Consider the following 19,336-nt stretch of genomic DNA (forward strand, 5'->3'; position numbering starts at 1 on the left):
ATCAGATGAAATTATTAAAATTAAAATAATTACATTAATATCTAAACTTAAACAAAATTGAGTATGGATAATAGTTACAATGTGAAAAATATATATTTATAATAGTATTAAACACATACTTATTTTGAAATGAAACGTTGTACATACATCTTAAAAGAATAAAATAAAAATGAGATTTAAAGTAGGAGTATATTCAGTGTTTCACAGTGATTATTTCTCAAGTTTTTTTTGTCTATATTATTAATCTTTAATTTTTATTTGAATTTCATAAATATATAACATTAGTATAAATATGAAAAAATGAATGAAATGTATAATTTGATCTTACTTTATTTATTTAATAGATAAATAATTTAATTATTTTAAAGAAAGCATTGTTTTTTGCTACATGAATCATAGATGTTTTATTTATTCATTTAAAACATAGAAAACGACTACGTATAGAAATTAAAACTATATATGATAAAAAAACGAATATTTATAATCATGAAATTCTGATTAAAAATCAGTCAATTTATTTTTATGTATACAGCTACAAATAAATAAAATCGATCTAAGTTATAATTTATTTTATTTTATTTAGTGCAATTGTGTTATATGATCTTTATTATATCTGTATTCATAAAAACAAAAATGTCGGAAGTGATTTTTTGTAACAAAAAGATATGTTAGTTGTGTGTAATAATTTTGGATTTTCGCATAAGTTATGTGTTATTTAATGATGAATAGTTAGCCATTTTAGTCCCCATAAGTTATAATTTTACACAAAAAAATAGCTAAAATGTTGAGTAACAAACATTTGAAAAAAAAAAAAACAATTTTAACAACATAACTATTGAAATAATACATCGGATGAATTAACACTAACAAAGTTTGAAAAAAAAATACTATGGGTACGCAAGTCAAAAAACAATAACAAAATAAGACAATCTAATGAACCCTAAAACATTGGCCAATTACACGCGCACACAAGATAAAAATAAGGAACGAAATTGAGCCAAATCACATCATAATATTAGTTGTATACAATTTGTGTGTTATCCTTTGGCACGTTTTGTTCTAAGCTTAAAATATGTCTTACAGATTTTATATAAGGTACTATAATATTATTAACCATGTTACAGAGAATAATATTACAGTACACATATTAAATTACTTCTATGAAAGTCGAAAGAGAACTGGGTAAAATAATTATATATAAATATGTATTATTCATTTTAAATAATGTATATAGGAATTGTATTATAGATGGTATAATGCATTGTTATTACGTATCAAACATAAAATTCAACAAAAGAAATTTATAGGGATCATATATTCATAAAATTGTAAAATTAAAATTCAATAATTATTAAAAAACAAACAAAAAATAATTGTAACATATTTTAAGTGCTATTGAAATAATTGGTATAATAATAATAATCATAATAATAAAAACAAATTAAATATAATTTTACTACAAAGCAAATTATAATATCAAGTCTACTCTCATAAATGTTTCTTTAAATAATCAAATACAAATATTATATATATATATAGAAAGTATGTATATATTATATAGGTATAACAAAGAACAAAGAAAGAATATAATGGGGATTGTTTTGTTATTTTCGCAAAATGGTAAAGGAGAAAATAATAAATGAATAGAGATTAGAGAAGTTTCATTTTGATATTAATATAAATGTACATTGAATATTTTTTATCCTTCAATAAATTTGACACATTAATATAGTTTAACAATTTTAATTTTATTTTTCAAACATTTATTTCTAATGAAGATTTTATATATTATATGAAAACAAAGAAAAAAAATATTTATTTATTAATAATTAGATAAATAGAACTGAAAATGTGATTGATTTTTTTTTTTTTTTTATCAATCGATTTGTAAAATCAAATTTTTTAAAATTTGTGATTTTTAATTTAAATGGATAAAAATTCTGGGGGGAGGGGGGCTAAGATTCCCACAGTGCGGTGGTTAAGTCCCCAAAGCCCCCTATATACACTCATGCATCATACTCTCATTTAAACAGACATTTTTTTAGAAGTTATTAATTAATTGGTTTTAAATACAAACACTATATTTTAACAAAATCTTTAAAAATTCAATAGAAAAATGGGTATTATTTTTCATTTTAGCACATTTAAAATCAAATTATGTTCATTCAATAAGCAAAATGTCTTCTCATTACAGATGGTATATATAATACTCTTACTATGCTATTATATTTGCTCATCTTATGTTATTAATTAATTTTTATTTTATAATATACACTTAAAATTCTACTAATGGTGTAAACTAAAACATAGAAATCGAATGAAAAAGTGTTAAATAAATAATAACTGACATAAATGATCTATGCAGTTTCAGAATGCGAATATAGAGCATTATACTTATTAATTAAATATAGATCTTAGAAGTTGTTATTTTCCTAAGTTAATAATTACAATAAAGTGTGATCATTTTAGATTTTCGCAATAATATTATCAGATGAAATTGGATTGCTGGGGGGGTAAAACCATTGTTTTGAAATAAAATAATTCTTGTACATTATAAAATTATTTAAAAGTGAAACAGTTGTGAAACACAGTGATTGTTGTATCAAATTTTTATTATGATTTATTACATACATTTATCAACTTCAAAAGTTCCATTTTTTTTTTTTTTTTTGGAATGTCCAATCTAAGTCAAATTTATCAATTTGATATATTCTATCCCTATAACATTTTATTATTTATATATATATTATCATGAATTTGGCGGTTCTTGGACCAATATAATCTATATGAACCGGAGGTAACTGATTTAATTGCACAAACCCAGTCAAAATGTATATAATAATCACAATACTTTTGGACACATCATAAATCAACTGATAGGAACCCACGAACCATTTGAACAAATAAAATACCAATGTACACGAAAACAAAAAATACTTAGGAGGATAAATATTGGTAACGTGAAAATATTGTATTACTCTAATAATATAACAATAATATTGGTTGAGCAAAAAGATGACATTGAACAAATTCGAGTTAAAATCGCAAAATTACGATATCGCCGAACAAATAGAGAATAGTTTTATTAATAGATTTTTTTTTAAAGGTAGAATTTTCATAATAATAAGAGAAAAATATAATTTATTATAAGATCTAATGTGCCATTGTATACGAAGTTAGTAAATTTAATACTCTGTGGTAACTTCGGCGTATTATTTTACTCAAATTTATTAAATAAAAATGTTTAAGTAAACTAAGAGTATTTACATTTTATTAAATCGAATCCAGGATATGAAAAAAAAGTAATATGATTGATAAAAGATAAATATCATGAGAGAAAATAACTCAAACTATTCTCATAGTTGCATACAAGTCGTCAATGAACCGTTCCCTGAATTTATAACCAAGTATTATAATATTTACAAATAATATTATTATAAACAATTGATAAAAGAGATTAATACAATGCGATGGTTGAAAAAATATCAGAGAAAATATCGCAGTCTTTTTACAGCGTTTCCGCGAGTTTAATAGTTACCACCACCATATCCAATATCCATTCGGTTTACTGACAAATACCCACCACTTGATTGGATATAAGGTGAAACTCCATTACCACTATTGTTATTACCATACGACATGGAGTTTTGAGGGGGATAAGGGAAATTTGGAGTTGGCATATGTATGTTATGTGTGTTATGTGAATAACCATTTCCAGGGGGTCCTAATCCCCCATTAAATTGCATTGAGCTGGCATATTGATTGTTGTATGGTTGTTGGTACTGCTGTTGTAGTCTATCCATGTCCATCATAACACCACCAGAATGATGATGATTATAATTTATTGTAGGCGGTGGCGGTGGGTACGATGAAGATGTAAGGTTGCTAACAGAGAATGTTGACGGTTGAGACATTGATGCTTGTTGATGATGATGATTTGCCCCATTTGTTAATGAACTTACTGAAAAGTTGTTCATATTTCCTTGGGGTGGACAAGGCGATGACGAATAAGAATAATTTAATGAGGGAGAACATGAGTAGTCATTAGGCATGTAGCCTGAATTTGATTCATCCATATACTGATGGTGATGATGATGATGTCCACTATGCTGTACATCACTATCGTTCATGTTAGGAATTTGTTCAACCAAAGATTCTAAGCCTGATAAGCTTTTTGCAGTAACATCTTGATTATTTGTTAACTTTTGTTGATGTGGATGTTGTTGTTGTTGTTGTTGTTGTTGCTGCTGTTGCTGCTGCTGTTGTTGTTGTTGTTGTGGATATCCAGTTGGTGGTGGAGGATATACTGGAGATTCTGCAGGAGGATAGGCCGGAGATCCTGCTACAGACTCTACATTTCCTGAATATTCATCATATCCATGTGATTGAGGATAATGATGCATATCCATCTTTGTATTAGTTTTTTGTGGTTGCTGAGGCCCACCGACAGAATTATTAAACTGACATTCCATTTGTGATGGTCTAGAATGTTGGTCAACTCCAATAAGATCTTCTTTGGTTACCCCGCCACTATGTTGACTACTGTGAGGACTATTATCTTCAGCCAGCAGGCTAGCTGGTGGCTCAAAATCAGGTGGACCCAAACTGGGCGAGGCTGGAGATCGTGATCCTAAATTATGTTCTGAAGAGATAGCTGCACTGATTTCTGAAGACAAATCAGAATGTGTGAAGGATGGAGCTTGTGGTGATTGAGAATACCTATGTTGTTGCGATTGAATTGGCGAGCGATGATGGTGGAAATTAGGGTTGTTGTTTCCACCACTGCTGCCTCCACCACCGCCACTACCACCACCACCGCCACCACCACCACCACTGTTAGATATAGGTGAATGTGAAGAGCTTTGGTTGTTGTATATATTATTTATAACATTATTTCCTCCATATAACTGTGACAAGTTCATTGGAGACTGAATTGGTGGAGAGAAACAATTTGATAATTGTGTTGATGGGTTACTGTGTTCACAAGATAAAACTGGTGGAACAACATTATTTGTTGGTGGTAACTGATTTGGATCAGGCTTAATTTTTTTCGGTCTGCCTCTTTTCTTTTTAGGCATTCCTTCTCGTTCATCCACTACCTGAGGTTTAGGACGCTTAACTTTCACTTCTTCAGGTGCTCCATCTTTATTTTTAATTTTCTTTGGTCGCCCTCGTTTCTTCTTTTGCACCACAGGTGGTTCATCCTTAATATCAGAAATATTTTCTATTGTGTCTTGGTTTTCAACTACAGAATTATAATTATTGAAATACACAGATGGCACTTCATCTTTAGGTTCTTCTTTGATATCTGGCTCATAATAATTTTTTAGTTTAGTAAATGAGAATACCACTTCACTATCATCAATTTCGGCCACCAGACCATTTAAATAATCTCGAAACTTCTTTAATGCAGCATAAAATGGTACTTTATCAGCTGCACGTGGTAACTGTGCACAACGGGCACTAGATGATGGCATTACCCACATATACTATAAAAATGGAAAAAAATGAATTAATTGATGTATGACAAGAAAATATTAGACATAAAATACTAAAACATTTTAATTATTTAAGTTTACTTCCATAAATACAATTACAATCTCCATAGTTGTGTAAATGTAAATATGTTTTTGTGAAGTATTGGTAAAAATTATTTTAATGATTTGTTTTACCTATGAAATGAAACAATTAGGACCTTATCCACAATACAATATGGTTTACTAAAAAACTTAGTACATAATACAATAACAATGTGGACATCACCAATGCTAATATCTATGTCCAGTACTGATGATGGCGACATGCAAAGTTACTGAAATAAAAAGTATTTATTTGTTTGATTATTTTTGAACACTAGTTTAAAATTAATTTTGTCAAAATTATGATTGAGGTACTGCAAAATAATATTTTAGTTAAACATCATGGCATAATTAGAAAGATAGAAGGATCCTTGAGCTAACATAACTTAATGAATTAAACATTAATTAATTCAAGAAAATAAATTATAAACCTATTACTTAAAAAAAATACATTCAAAATAAAATTAGCAGTTATAATATGAAAATTAATTATTAATAATAAATTAAAAGTTTACCGTATTTGTTCCATCTACAAGTTCTGGTTGACGACCAAATGTAAAATCTTTTTTCCCGGAAAACACTTCAAAAATAAGTTTTCCATTAAATACTGCAATTTTTGGTTTAAATCGTTGTAGTTTTTCAAGGAGAATTTGACTTCCTATAGTGAAAAAATAAAAACTATAGTTATTAATTTTAATCAAAAAATATTTTAATTCTTGTTTAGTTTCTACTGTGTATTGCTGAAGAAGTAGATAGAACTATAGGTACACAAAAAAATTGTTTAGTAAAATAAACAATTTTGGATTAATGTACATAATATTAATGAAGTAAAAAAGTTGTTTTAGCATGCTGTCACATTAAATGGAATATTTTTACATTTTATCTTCTTAGCAATGAAATTTGTCGAGATAGGTATTTATCTAATTTTGGAAAAATATAATGAAGTTTGTTGTTAACTTTATAACAAATAATATTTCTAATCTGTATGATTTTATGAACATGAATATATATATATATATATTTTAATATATTAAAGGAATTAAAAGATAAACAGTTAGAATAAAATAGTAAAAATAATCAAGTGATTAATTGATTTTAAATCAATCTGTATTATTTTCAAGAGATACTTATGTAAGTATAATTTAGTTACTGGCAATTAGAAAATATATAAGCATAAGGTGTTATATTTCTAATAAATAAAAAAAAAAAACAGTAGAATATATAGTATGTTAATTGAGATAATATTATATGGTATTAAAATGCAACGTATAATATTTATTAATATCTTTCAAAATATAAAATTTACGCATTTAAATAGATAAAGAAAACAAACCTTCTTTAATTTCTTTTCTTGTGAGATCAGCACTACCCTTTGTAGCTCGTTCCACCATATTGGTAAAACCTATACCATTTTGAAGTAGTTTATAATCATCATCAGCAGTCATAGGTTCTGGTGTAAGACCAGATAGGTATAAACATTTCCCTACAAATGTAAAATAAAATAAGTTAATAATTGTTATAGTATACAAAAATGTCAATAAATTAAAAACACTATCCATAGTGGATTGTGTAAAAAATTTAACTTGTTTAGAATAATATGTATTTACTAACAGAAATGATTTCCAGGACCTGCATAATGATGACCTTTATAAGCAGCAAATAAACCAGGATTGATACCAATCTAAAAAAAAAAGTGCAAGTTTAATTAAGTAATTAACTTTATATTATATTTTATTCTTACATAAAAAAAAGTTATTAAATATTCTTAAATTCTATAAAACAAATAACAGTAGAATGACTTTAAATGTAAAAAGACATGATGATAATAATAATAATAATAATAATATATACATACACAATTTTTGATAATCTAATAACAATATGAAAAACTAGGTATATCTTATCACAAAATTGAATACATTAAGTAAAAACAATCATAATATACTATACTCACAATCACAATATCCAAATTATTAGTTAGATGGTCAGGTAAAGTGCGCTTTGATACCTCTTCTTCAGGCATGCCATTAAAACGGTCATGTTTTTTTCTTTCCTTGTAAACCTTGGAAGGATTTGTCAATAATTTATCTTTTGGCAACATATGTTGCATTAACCCAAATGCTTGATCAGGGTTTAAGCATTGCAAACTAAACATAAATTATGTGTTATAAATATACATTTGATAATGACAAAAAATAATATAAATACATATCATAGATTAGTTTACCTCATCTGATCCTCAGGTTTAAATTTTTTCTTCCTGCCTCGTTTCTTTGGCATGTGTTGTAAAATCATTTCTTCAGTGTATTGCAAGTTTTGTTGGCCATGATGCTGCATTTCTTCATCAACAAAACTATATGGATCATCAGGCATCTCATACTTAATTTGGTGTTGTTGCATATTGTTCATTTGATGATGATGATGAGGATGACCATGATGATGTGGATGCATGTGTGTATTCATATGTTGTTGTTGATGATGATGCATTGGAGGTAACTGATTCATAATATTATTATGATGCTGGGCTGCTGCGGCTGCAGCTGCAGCAGTAGCTGCTGCAACGGCTACTGCGGCGGAATGTTTTGCTGCAGCTTGTTCGGCATCGGTACCACCGCCACTTGTTTCATATCCATCATCCGCACATGCAGATTCTTGTTTTACAGAAGACGCTGGCTGAGGTCCATTGTTAACAACATCACAATTACCATAATTGTTAGACCTGCACATATTTTAAAATCAACCAATTAATTACATTCATCAGTCTATTATGAATAGATAAGATATAAAAATGAATTGATTGTAAAAATCAAGTAAGTCATTAGAATGAGTGTGTTGAATTTATGCGATTATTTTTAATTTAAGTTTAGTGGTAAATCATAACACCAAAAAATAGCTCTGAATAGGAATTAGTTATTTGATATAAATTCTACTAGTTTTTTAAAAAAAAAATTAAACATAAAATAGTTATTAAGAATACTAAAATGTGATTAAAAGTTTATTAACAATGAAATATGTTAAATTATTAACCATGGAAAACTCTAATTTTTTCGATAAGAAACAAATTTGTTATTTACAAAAATTCAAATCATAAAAAATAACGAAATTGTTGTAGTATTTTTTTAAATTTAAATTCACAATATGACTTATTACATAATATGCAATCACCTACTATAAAGATTCAGTTATAAACACAAGTGTCCAATTATTTTGTATACTTAGAAATAGTTTTAATACATCGAGAAAATCATGAACTGAGTTTAACCTAAGAAATAAAAGTTAAAACTACATACCTACACTCTAATAATGTTATGTAATAGCATATAACGGAAATAACTAACAATAAGATACATTCGTATTGAATTCAATATTTTGTTATTTTATATCTTAGATATTGTCAATACAATCAGAATATATGTATTACGAACGGAATTTCGACATTAAAAAGGGACGAATTAAATATTAACTCGTTGAATAAATAATAAGACGAAGAAATACGGTCGGTTTGAAAACAAGAATTGAACACATTATTGCGGGTAGGTAGGTGTTGACCGTGTGTTATATTATTTCCGAGAACATTTTGACAGAGGAACGCGTAATAATATGCGTCGTATTACTCAGACGCCCAGAGAACGTACCTAACAACGATTATCATAAACACGCGCATTAAGTAGTTTTTTTATTCAAAAGTTCATACCCACGGTCGATTATATAACATTATGGAATGGACTCTACCCCAGCAGTAGTATTGCAGCAGAATGATAACTTTCCGTTCACACGTCGATTGATAACTTTCACGTTATAGGTCATGGGGAAAAAATGGTACCTATTTTTGTTTGTTTCAGTATTTCACATTAAATATTTGATGGATAATCTTAAGACACGTAAAGTCGCATCAAATTGAGCGGATTAATATTGATCACATATTATTGTAAAACAATATTCTTTGAATCGAGTGGGATAACGAACGATTCAAATTCCAAACATACATTATTGCTGGTGTACGTATAGTGATAGGGTTTCTGTACAATAGTAGGCCGATGTCCCTATCCGTGGTTTTCCTTTTATATTGACACACACGTTGTACGGGATCGACTATATCATTTTCTATGGTAATAATACGCAGAAGTTACGGCGTAGGCCGTGTAGGTACCCGACCGACTTCACCGCTGCACACGAATTACGCCCCAACGTAAAAACATTATTTTCTTTTTCACACTCGCGACTTATTACCAAATCGATAAAATATCGTCAGCAAATCAATTCTCGACTAAACGACCCGACAGCGATATTATATCGCACTAGTACTGTCCGGTCGGGTAGGTATCGTTTGATCAAAAGTTCGGTACCGGTTCCCATGTTAAACGAGTTAGAGTTTTGCGCACACGGATGTACAGGACGTCCGTATGATGGTGGGAGTGGTTAAGAGATGAGGGGAAGAGCTGTGTTGAAGTGATGAGAGGAGGGGCGGTGTCGGGTATATGATGGGTCGTGTGGTTGGCGGGTCTGTGGGAGGGGGGGAATAAGAAAGAGGGAGATTAGCGAACTGGGTGGCGGCGGCGGCGCACGCGGCAGGGTGTATTGATTTATGATTCCGGCCAACACAACAGGCAACCTGGTCAGGATACGTGCACAGGGTTGCAGGAACAGAGGTTGTAGAGAACTGAACGCCACCGGGGATTAATGGTCGTTGAACTTATTATTTAGCGGGGATGGGGTTTTTTCAAAAAAAAAAATTTACTTGTGTGCATTCCTAACAGTGCACACACAAAGCGGAATATTTAGTTGTGCATATTTCGTTGTCCGGCGATGGAAATAAAAATAATTTTATGATATTTGATAACGAATACACACAATCGTGTCGACTGTTTACTACGATACTACACAGACACACGATATACACATTTATACGTCAAACTGAAACAGCCGTTAGAAATATTGTAAAGAGTTTTATTGGTACACCGTGTTGCAACTAAAGTTTTCAAAGTGAAAAAGTTTTTTAAACGCACCTATATATAGATGTATAAACTATAAAGTACCTCAAATTGTTTTACACACCACGTTTTCTTATTATTAATATCCACTGTAAGTAAACTACTCACCAGAATAAACTTGTTTAGGTTTTTAAATATAACAATAGCAATTAAGAGTGAACTCAATATTCATAAAAAAAATATGATGTACAATTAAAACATCAGTAATTTGATAACAAACCCGAATAATAACCCTCGCCCTGTATATGTAGTTGATAGTTAAATAAAATAAGTTTTCAGTACTAAAAATTCTTAATATCTAATAGACAGTCATTGACAGCGAATATTTTGAAGCGATTAAAACTCGTACCTGCGTAGGTATACATAATATATAAAATCAACACAATATTAAATATTGTTTCTATTATATATAAGTTGTATAAGTATAGTATAATAGTAGTAATGGTCATATAGAGGTAAAAATATTTTACAATCGTTATGAGCTAGGGACTATATCCATATTTTATATACAATTTAATAGAATAAAAAAACGAAGTAAGTACAGATTTATTAATTGATATACCTAATATCGAAAATAATTAAGGCCGAGTGATTTTATGGACATACATAAATCGTTTTTTTTTTCAAACATTTAATGTAAGTGTATAATCGGTACAAGCCGATCGGCTCAATTACATCAGACAGACGACACAATGACGAAATATATTTTTTACAATGTATTTTTATTATAAACAGAAAACGCAATACATGCGTGTATCGCGAATGTGTAGTTTAAATCATCCCTGCTAGTGAGTAGTTGTAGTGATGGGGGTGGTGGTAGTGGTGGTGTATAATCGAGGAAGTTTATTGATTAATTTTTTTTTTTTTTTTGAAAGCTGTGTGTATATGATGGTGGTATCCTACGGCGTCCGGGAGCTCTTTTCGGTGGCGGGGTGATGGAGTTTCCATAGTCCCCGCCACTTGAAAATCCGGAACACCGAGGGACATACGCACATCCTGTACAAGCATTTCGCGTTTCGTCGTCGACAAAAGAGACGCTGACATTTTGCACACACCCAAAAACCCCGTCGTCACGCGTAAAGAATATTATAGCATCGTCAACTTATTATTCTTATTATTAGAGCCGCACACACTCACACACACACACACACACACACACACACGTGCGCGTTCTATACCGAATTCGTTACTATCATTTTTGTAACTAATCGATTTTTCAAATCGCTCGACGGGCTAACACATTATTACTGCTGCAGCATAAAATCTTTAAAGGGACACGGTATAACAACAATAACAACAGTAGCAGCAACAACAGCAACAACAACAAAAATAATATATACATTAGGTTAAGCCTTTCTGTACAGATAACGACGAGAGAGATGAAAGTGGAAAGAGGGAACACGGTTAAACAAAACGGAAGGTAATGAAGATATTATTATTCTCCAAGCGAAGATGACATAATAATAATAATAATAATGATAAATTATGTACATAGCGATGCGACGAAGTATACATAATAATATTATTATATCGTATAAGAACGGGTCACCACGTCTCAGTGAGTACATGTCGAAACCACAATAATAATTATGCGACGTCTGAAATGGGTGGTAAAAAGGACGTATTGTGACAGTATACCTATAATAGGAGGCGACGATGACGAAAATCGAAGGGATATTTTGTTCTTATCGACGTCTCCTCTGACGAGCAGCATAAAACACTGACCGAAGAACGTTATCCGTCTCTCGTATTGTTAACAGATAATGACATTACAAGCGTTTTTTTTTTAATTCGCCGGCCTCTGGTCGTTCGGTAACGAATCGTCGACGAGAGAAATAGCGTCGAAAGCGGACAAAATTAATGTTGTGGCGATATCGTATAGCCGTATGACGTGTAAACGATAATAATTAGTGTGCGTGTGTGCCCGCCGTAGTAGTAGCCTCCAACTTGCGCCACGGCACGGCCAATGTGTATACGCGCACGCGCACGACCGTGTCGGTCGATGCGGGCACACCACATTCGATCGCACGAAACATTTTTTAGGAACGCAATAATAATATATTATAATAGGAACTATTATGATTATTATGTGGATGATAAAATAATATATTATTTTGACTGTTGTGTATTAAAAGCGATAAGAATTTTTAAAAAACGTAGAATTGTTCACATATCAGATAGGTAGAGATATTTTTATTCGGCACGGAGTCGGCTCGAAAACGGAAAGTCGGAGCTACATTACACCACAAGTCTAGTATTAATTCATTACGCTACTACCCACCTCCTCCGACCATAACCGCGATCGGACAAGTCGATCCAACCCGTTTTAAAAAATAAAATATACAAACGAAAGATAAAAACTATGGAACCCGTTTTTGGAATTCTAGTCACACATACACTCGGTATATACATAGATACTCCTCGTATACACAAACATCGAAAAGTAAATAAATTCAAACGCTTAATGTTGACTATTTTTTTTTTTTTTTTTTTTGACAAATCTGTAAAGCAAATTAAGTACTCTATTTTTAAATAGTCGCCAAAATATAATACTAAAACTTTTTCTATTTTCGTGCATAAATAATTCAGTAGCTATCTATAAATCTATCATATTTAATAAAATTCCATTGGTCTAGGTATATAGCATATTTTGAAAATACTTGATGGCGAGGTTAATGAATGAAAATACTTTTTAAATAATACTTTTATTTGTAAATGTATTTTTACTTCATGAATAATAATTAACATTAAGTTTTAAATAACTGCATATAAAATCAATATTTGAACAAATTATGTAACAGTATTTTTATAGCAAAAATGTTTATTTTTAGTAGATTAGTATTTGACGTACTTTATCTTTACAAACTATTTTGAAAACTGAAAGCATTGTAGTTAGTTAGTTATTTTAATAATAATAGAGTCAATTTAATTATTAACAATATATTATGGATAATAAAAACAAGTCTTATTGAATTATTTTTAAATAACATCATAGACTACATATATTTTTAATTTAAATTACTTAAAAAATGTATTTGCATACTATACTCTTAACTAGTTTAATAGTGTTTTTAAAAATTCTTTCTTTTTTATGCTATCTGTGTGTTTAATTTTACTTTATACTCTTAATGAATTGATTTTTATATAATATACAAAAGGAATTAATCAATGTCTCAATTAGGTACAATAAAAATAAAATCCATATATAAACAATATTTTATCAATGAACTTGTAATTCACTTTATCAAAACATCTAAATAAAAAGTGATATTTAGTTACTCAACTTGATATGTTTTTTTTTATTTAATTTACATAAGTAGCTTCAAATTATCATTAACAATGCCAGCCTCGAGTATTTAATACTTAGTTAAATATTATAGGTATCAATATTTACATAAGTAATGATTATGATAAAATGGCTATTTAAATAACATATAAATAATAAACACATATAAATATTATAGTAGATTAATTATTTATTTATATTTATTCAATTTACTTATTTAAATAGTTATAATTTTACAAATATTTTTAGAAAATTTAAGTATTTAACTGATAAAGTACATAATATTGTATTAGTTAAGCCTAATTTTGTCAAATATGTATATTTATGTACTTATAATATATTATTGTGTCATAAATCAATTTAATCCATTGTGTACCTAGTTTATTGTAATTAGGTTAAGTTGGCCTTAAAAATACTTAAAACTCTTTAAAATAAAATGTATATCATTATTTTAAATATTTAAGAATTTTTATATTTTTATATTAAGTTATAAGTAATTACTTAAATAAAAGCTATTAAGTAAAAAAAACTGTAATGATTTTAGGGTAACACCATACAATCAAGAATTGTGATTAATTATTAACAATGAATCTTATTAACACATAAATTGTAGAACGAAAGATACATTTAAATCAATATGACCCATCTAAATTGAATGAAATGTATCAAGTATTTAGGACTAATCAATTTTTTTAATTCAATAAACTGCAGTAGGTATAATAACCATAATAAAATACATTTTGTTAACACAAATTAAATAATTACTAGAACTAAATGATACAAATATAAATTGGAATCTATTTAATATTCAATTAGTTATATCGAATAAACATCTATTTTTATGAGTATAAGATAAACATAAAGTTTAGAAGAAATGTACAGGTGTTCTGAGAATTAAAATTTGTTATGAAGATACATTATATCTGAATGTGTTGAAAGTCTGTAATACAAACTTTTGTTCTTTTTTTTTATTAACACCTATTTAAACGAAATATTTAACAAAATATGATAAAGTTTATGCAAAATAAGTGAAATCCAAAAAAAATAAATGGTAAACATCCATTAATAGGTCAACAAAAAATTCAGCTTAAACTTTGTCATTAAAAAAATAAAAAAGAAACACCATTATATTATATTGAATAAACAAACAAATTAAATATCAACATAAATATTTACATTTTTGCTGTTAATAGACATCTCTTAAAAATTACATTATTAAACTACATTAATTAATAGGACATTTAATTAAAACAAATTATGATACTTTGACAAATACCTAATCTATGCTTATCAGTTTATTTTATCTTCTTGGCAGATAATTGATATTAGCTGGAACAATTATAATCAATATAATTAATAATATATATATAATAGTCATTTAAATAATGGATTTTTAATTATTTTAGTGTATAAAAGGAGTTATGCATCTGTAGTAATAAAAATAAAAAGATTGTATATAATTGTCATACTAAATGATCTACCTACTTACTTTAGAACAAGGGCATTAATAATGCTATATAATATAATAGATTTTGTTTGTTTAATTTATTACCTATCAAAATTTTATAATAAATCATTCAATGGATGTATTAAACATCAGTGCAATGTTTTCATTAAAAGATAAACATTAAGACATTCAATTCATTAATTTACTACTTACAAAAACAAAAAAACCGTTATAGATTAGCAAAAAATATTTATACAATAAGTTACTTTTCTTTCACAACCATGAACTAAAGATATCAGACTTATCGGTTATTTAAATAAATACCTTACAATGGATTTACATTTTAATACTCATCATTAAAATAGATATAAACATGTTGACATTTACAATAACACCAATCATATAATATTTACTTTCAAAACAAATATTTTCAATTTAAAGTAGATTAAATTATAAACTATGAATGGAATCTATTTACACTTCTAAAATGGTATCAAATAAAAGCAGGTATAATGTTAAAATTATAGAAATTTTTAAGAGATAATTAGGTACTTGGTAATTGTTTTATATAAGTAGTTGAAGAGATGTCTAAAACTTAATAAAATAAAAGTTATAAATAATTAAAGATATTTTTGAAGCACAGGAAAAGTTGAAAATTAAGTAGTTTTTTTTTTTATAATTTTGAATAAGTGAATACTTAAGGGTTATACTCCAAAAGTCAAAACTAAAATACTAAAACAGTATTAATATAGATTCTATTAATTAAAAAATGAAACTGTTTAATATATACTAATTAAAGAGGATATTTTACCAAAAATATGCTCAGACAATTTCAATTAGGTAAAACAATAGTTGTAAACTTAGCCAGTAAGAGAACTGCCATTTCAATATTTTAATTCAAGGTTACTCTTACATAGGTTTCTATTTATTAACAATAAGTTTAATAAAATTTTCAAATAATCAAAACTAATTATCATTACTATACGAGTAGTTAATAATTATTAAATTATACATAGGTAGACATAGGTAAATTATAGTAAATTGATCTCTACATTTGACTAGGTGTCCGAAATATTATTATATAAACTCAACTCTATATGTGGCTTTTCTAATGTGCAATGGATGTTAATTTGTGATACTAACCAGAAAATCAAAGGTATTTTAGAGTCATGGTAATATTCTTTTTGTGTATAGATACATTATTTGCCGTAATGTTTAGATGAAACTAAGAATCTTCACCTGTGATTATTTAATCTAAAACTTTTATGCTATTAGTATAATGCTTTAAAGCACTTATTTTGGTTACTCAAACAGTTATTGGTAAAGGTATATCATATTTCTAATATACTCCATTAAGTATTTAAGTACCTGCACCAAAATGAAGGGTTATTTTTACAGTTCTAGACAAATAGGTACTAAATCATTGATGCAATGTTGTTAAGTTAATATTTAATGTCGGATCATTGTATTTTGTTCAATGTTAAAAAAGTGTCCTGCCTATTGCGTTTATAAACTTTAATCAACACAAAACAACATTGACCATTCAACGGACAAAAAGTGTGAACCATTATCTAGACAATATGATATATAATACGAATAGGTAGTATTAGTGTGTATGTACATGTATTATATATATAATATAACAGCTAATAGCTATGGTATAGTAATTAAAACACTGATATTATATTTAAGTGCCTTCCAATATTTATAATAATATTGTTACACATTGTATAGGTAACTCGATTTAGTAGGAATGGTGTGCTGAAATACATAAATAATTATTTATGAAGATAAGATACACCAATCTGACATAATGTTATATATTATATACTGATAACGAAACACGAGTTTCTTTTTTTTTACATGATTACCAAACACCGTGGTGAAAAAAAAAAGATATAAAACAACGTACCTACCGAGATTTTGCAACATCAACGTCTACTCGCACGTAGGTAAGAAACCGGTGGCCGCCGGTGAGCCTACCGCAAGGACGGCGGTTTCGCTCGCCTCGAAATAAAACGACAACCGACCAGACCGACGGACGGACATTGGCGACAGATCGCTCGAAATCCGCGACCCGAGTGGTGCTCGCGAGGGACCGTCGCCGAAAAAGCCCAAAGCTCAAGCGCGCCCGATTACTGCGATCGCCCGGCTAGCGGCCGCCCGAGTGCAACCCGACCGATCCATTCGACTAACATTTTACATATTATTATTATTATTATCATCGTTTTAGACGGTACTCACGATGTGATTATAATACTACACGTCGGCGGGTTAGTATACGACGTTAATATTATTATGACGTTGCCCAGGTACGAGATATTATTATTATTATTATTATTATTTATGCGTATAAGTACTACCTGCCTCGGTGGGTCGCCGATTACGACGTGTGCGTGCGGGTAAATCGTAGGTAACCGTGTACATTATAATGGTCGTCGCGTTATATTTTTTACGCACACACGTTCACACTCACTAGTCACCGACTCAAACATTCACTCACACACCGACAAACGGCCGTGTATAATCGGGCGGCTGGCGCGTGTGCTTTGCAGTTTGCACACACACGACACGTTCACGTCCACACACGCACACACACGTACCGTTTGCACGCATACACGACAAGCCGAAGAGCCGTCGTATCCGGTGGGAAAAAAAAATATGCATATAATATATTTATACTATATTATTATTATTATTAAAAACGGCAAAAAACAAACTACGCACGCCAACACCGACGACGACGACACGACCGCACAACTATCGGTCTCGAGAGCCCACAGCATACATACATAATATACATTATGCTCACACACACACACACACACACCCCCGTCAAGTGCTCGATCCCCCTACCCAACAGACACACACACACACGCAAACATCAGCTCGGAAAAACGGAAAACCGTGTAGGTAACCAGTCTTTGTCTTCGCCTCCTCCTCCTCGTCCACCACCTCCCCCCAGGCGGGGGCGTTAGCGTGTAGAGAGTTGTTATAATACGCGTATCTCGACGGCGTCGTCCCCTCCCCCTGGGCACTGCGTGTGTGATGATAATAAACCGATGACGATGATAAAAATAATGATGATGATGACGATGATAATGATAATGGTTGACCGTGAGGTGTGATAATGTACGCGGAAAAAAAGGCAGGTAATTTCGTGAGAAAAACGACGGATTAAGATAGTAATAAATTTAAAAAAAATTTAAAAAAATAAATAAAACCGTAAAGCTCGACGCTTACTGTTGTTGTTGTTGTTGTTGTTGCTGCTGCTGCTGCTGTTGCTGTTGCTTCAGAGAGGGCGAATTGCTGTCCGTCGACGAACCGGGTTCCATAGCGGCACCGAGAAGAGTAGCCGACTCGCGGAACAAAGTGGCCACCTGCATCTAACAGCAGCCGCTCCAATCTGCTGCTGCTGCCGCGGCGACCGTGTGGAGGTGCTGCTGCTGCACTGCCGCCGCCGCCGTCGTCGTCGTCGTTATTGTTATTACGTTATCCGGTACGCACGATTGCTGTATTATTATTGCGAGCGGCTCTCACCCAAGGCGCGTCGCGTCCGTACGAACGCCGCCGTCGCACACACACACACACTGACACGCACACACACCGACACACACGCACACACTGGCGCGGGCGCACACCGACGGCGGCGCGCACACACACGCACGCACACTGCCTACGCACGCGCGGCACACGTACGCACGCACGCACACGCACACACGCGGACGCACTACGACCGTCGCCGCCGCAGCGTTTCCACAACGGCGCCGTTCGTACGCGCCGGCCGCCACGGCATTTTTCGCGATGATAAAATTATTGTTTTTTCCGTGTCGAAAAACGGACGTCGCCTTTTTGTCGTGGCGAGAGCTTTCCCGGCGTCCCAAACGGTTCGGCCGGCGCACACACCGAACGCAGACGATTTAATGTTATGTTATTATTATGTTTCGGCGCACGAAATATTATGATACCGCAACACGAACGCCGTGGCCCGTGCGAAATCGTTTTTGATTTTTTTTTTTTTTTTTTTATATGC

At 30.7% G+C, this 19,336-nt stretch overlaps 1 protein-coding gene across 3 annotated transcripts; it reads right to left on the minus strand.

The window, feature by feature from the left end:
• Positions 1 to 1,846: 1,846 nt before the first annotated feature.
• LOC113555908 (uncharacterized protein DDB_G0283357) lies at positions 1,847 to 18,993 on the minus strand. 3 transcript variants are annotated; one of them, XM_026960524.2, is made up of 7 exons: positions 18,547 to 18,993; positions 7,807 to 8,298; positions 7,534 to 7,726; positions 7,191 to 7,260; positions 6,913 to 7,062; positions 6,095 to 6,237; positions 1,847 to 5,489 (listed from the first exon to the last, which is right to left on the minus strand). In XM_026960524.2, the coding sequence occupies exons 1-7, from the start codon at positions 18,687 to 18,689 to the stop codon at positions 3,528 to 3,530; spliced, it is 3,153 nt and encodes a 1,050-aa protein (XP_026816325.1). In that variant the 5' UTR covers positions 18,690 to 18,993; the 3' UTR covers positions 1,847 to 3,527. The 3 variants fall into 3 exon arrangements, with proteins under 3 accessions (XP_026816325.1, XP_026816327.1, XP_026816326.1); XM_026960526.2 differs by lacking the exon at positions 18,547 to 18,993 and adding an exon at positions 17,220 to 17,444; XM_026960525.2 differs by lacking the exon at positions 18,547 to 18,993 and adding an exon at positions 17,216 to 17,431.
• Positions 18,994 to 19,336: the final 343 nt, after the last annotated feature.

Source organism: Rhopalosiphum maidis, chromosome 3, assembly GCF_003676215.2.
Source record: "Rhopalosiphum maidis isolate BTI-1 chromosome 3, ASM367621v3, whole genome shotgun sequence".
Classification (NCBI taxonomy): Eukaryota; Metazoa; Arthropoda; class Insecta; order Hemiptera; family Aphididae; genus Rhopalosiphum; species Rhopalosiphum maidis.

Bases quoted from the DNA above. Each gene is read 5' to 3' on its own strand.
- LOC113555908 (XM_026960524.2), bottom strand. From the start codon at position 18,689: ATGCAGGTGGCCACTTTGTTCCGCGAGTCGGCTACTCTTCTCGGTGCC. The intron at 8,299-18,546 runs GTAAGCGTCGAG...AAATATGTGCAG, and splicing joins CAACAACAACAACAACAACA to GTCTAACAATTATGGTAATT. The intron at 5,490-6,094 runs GTAAACTTTTAA...CCATTTTTATAG, and splicing joins TTGTAGATGGAACAAATACG to TATATGTGGGTAATGCCATC.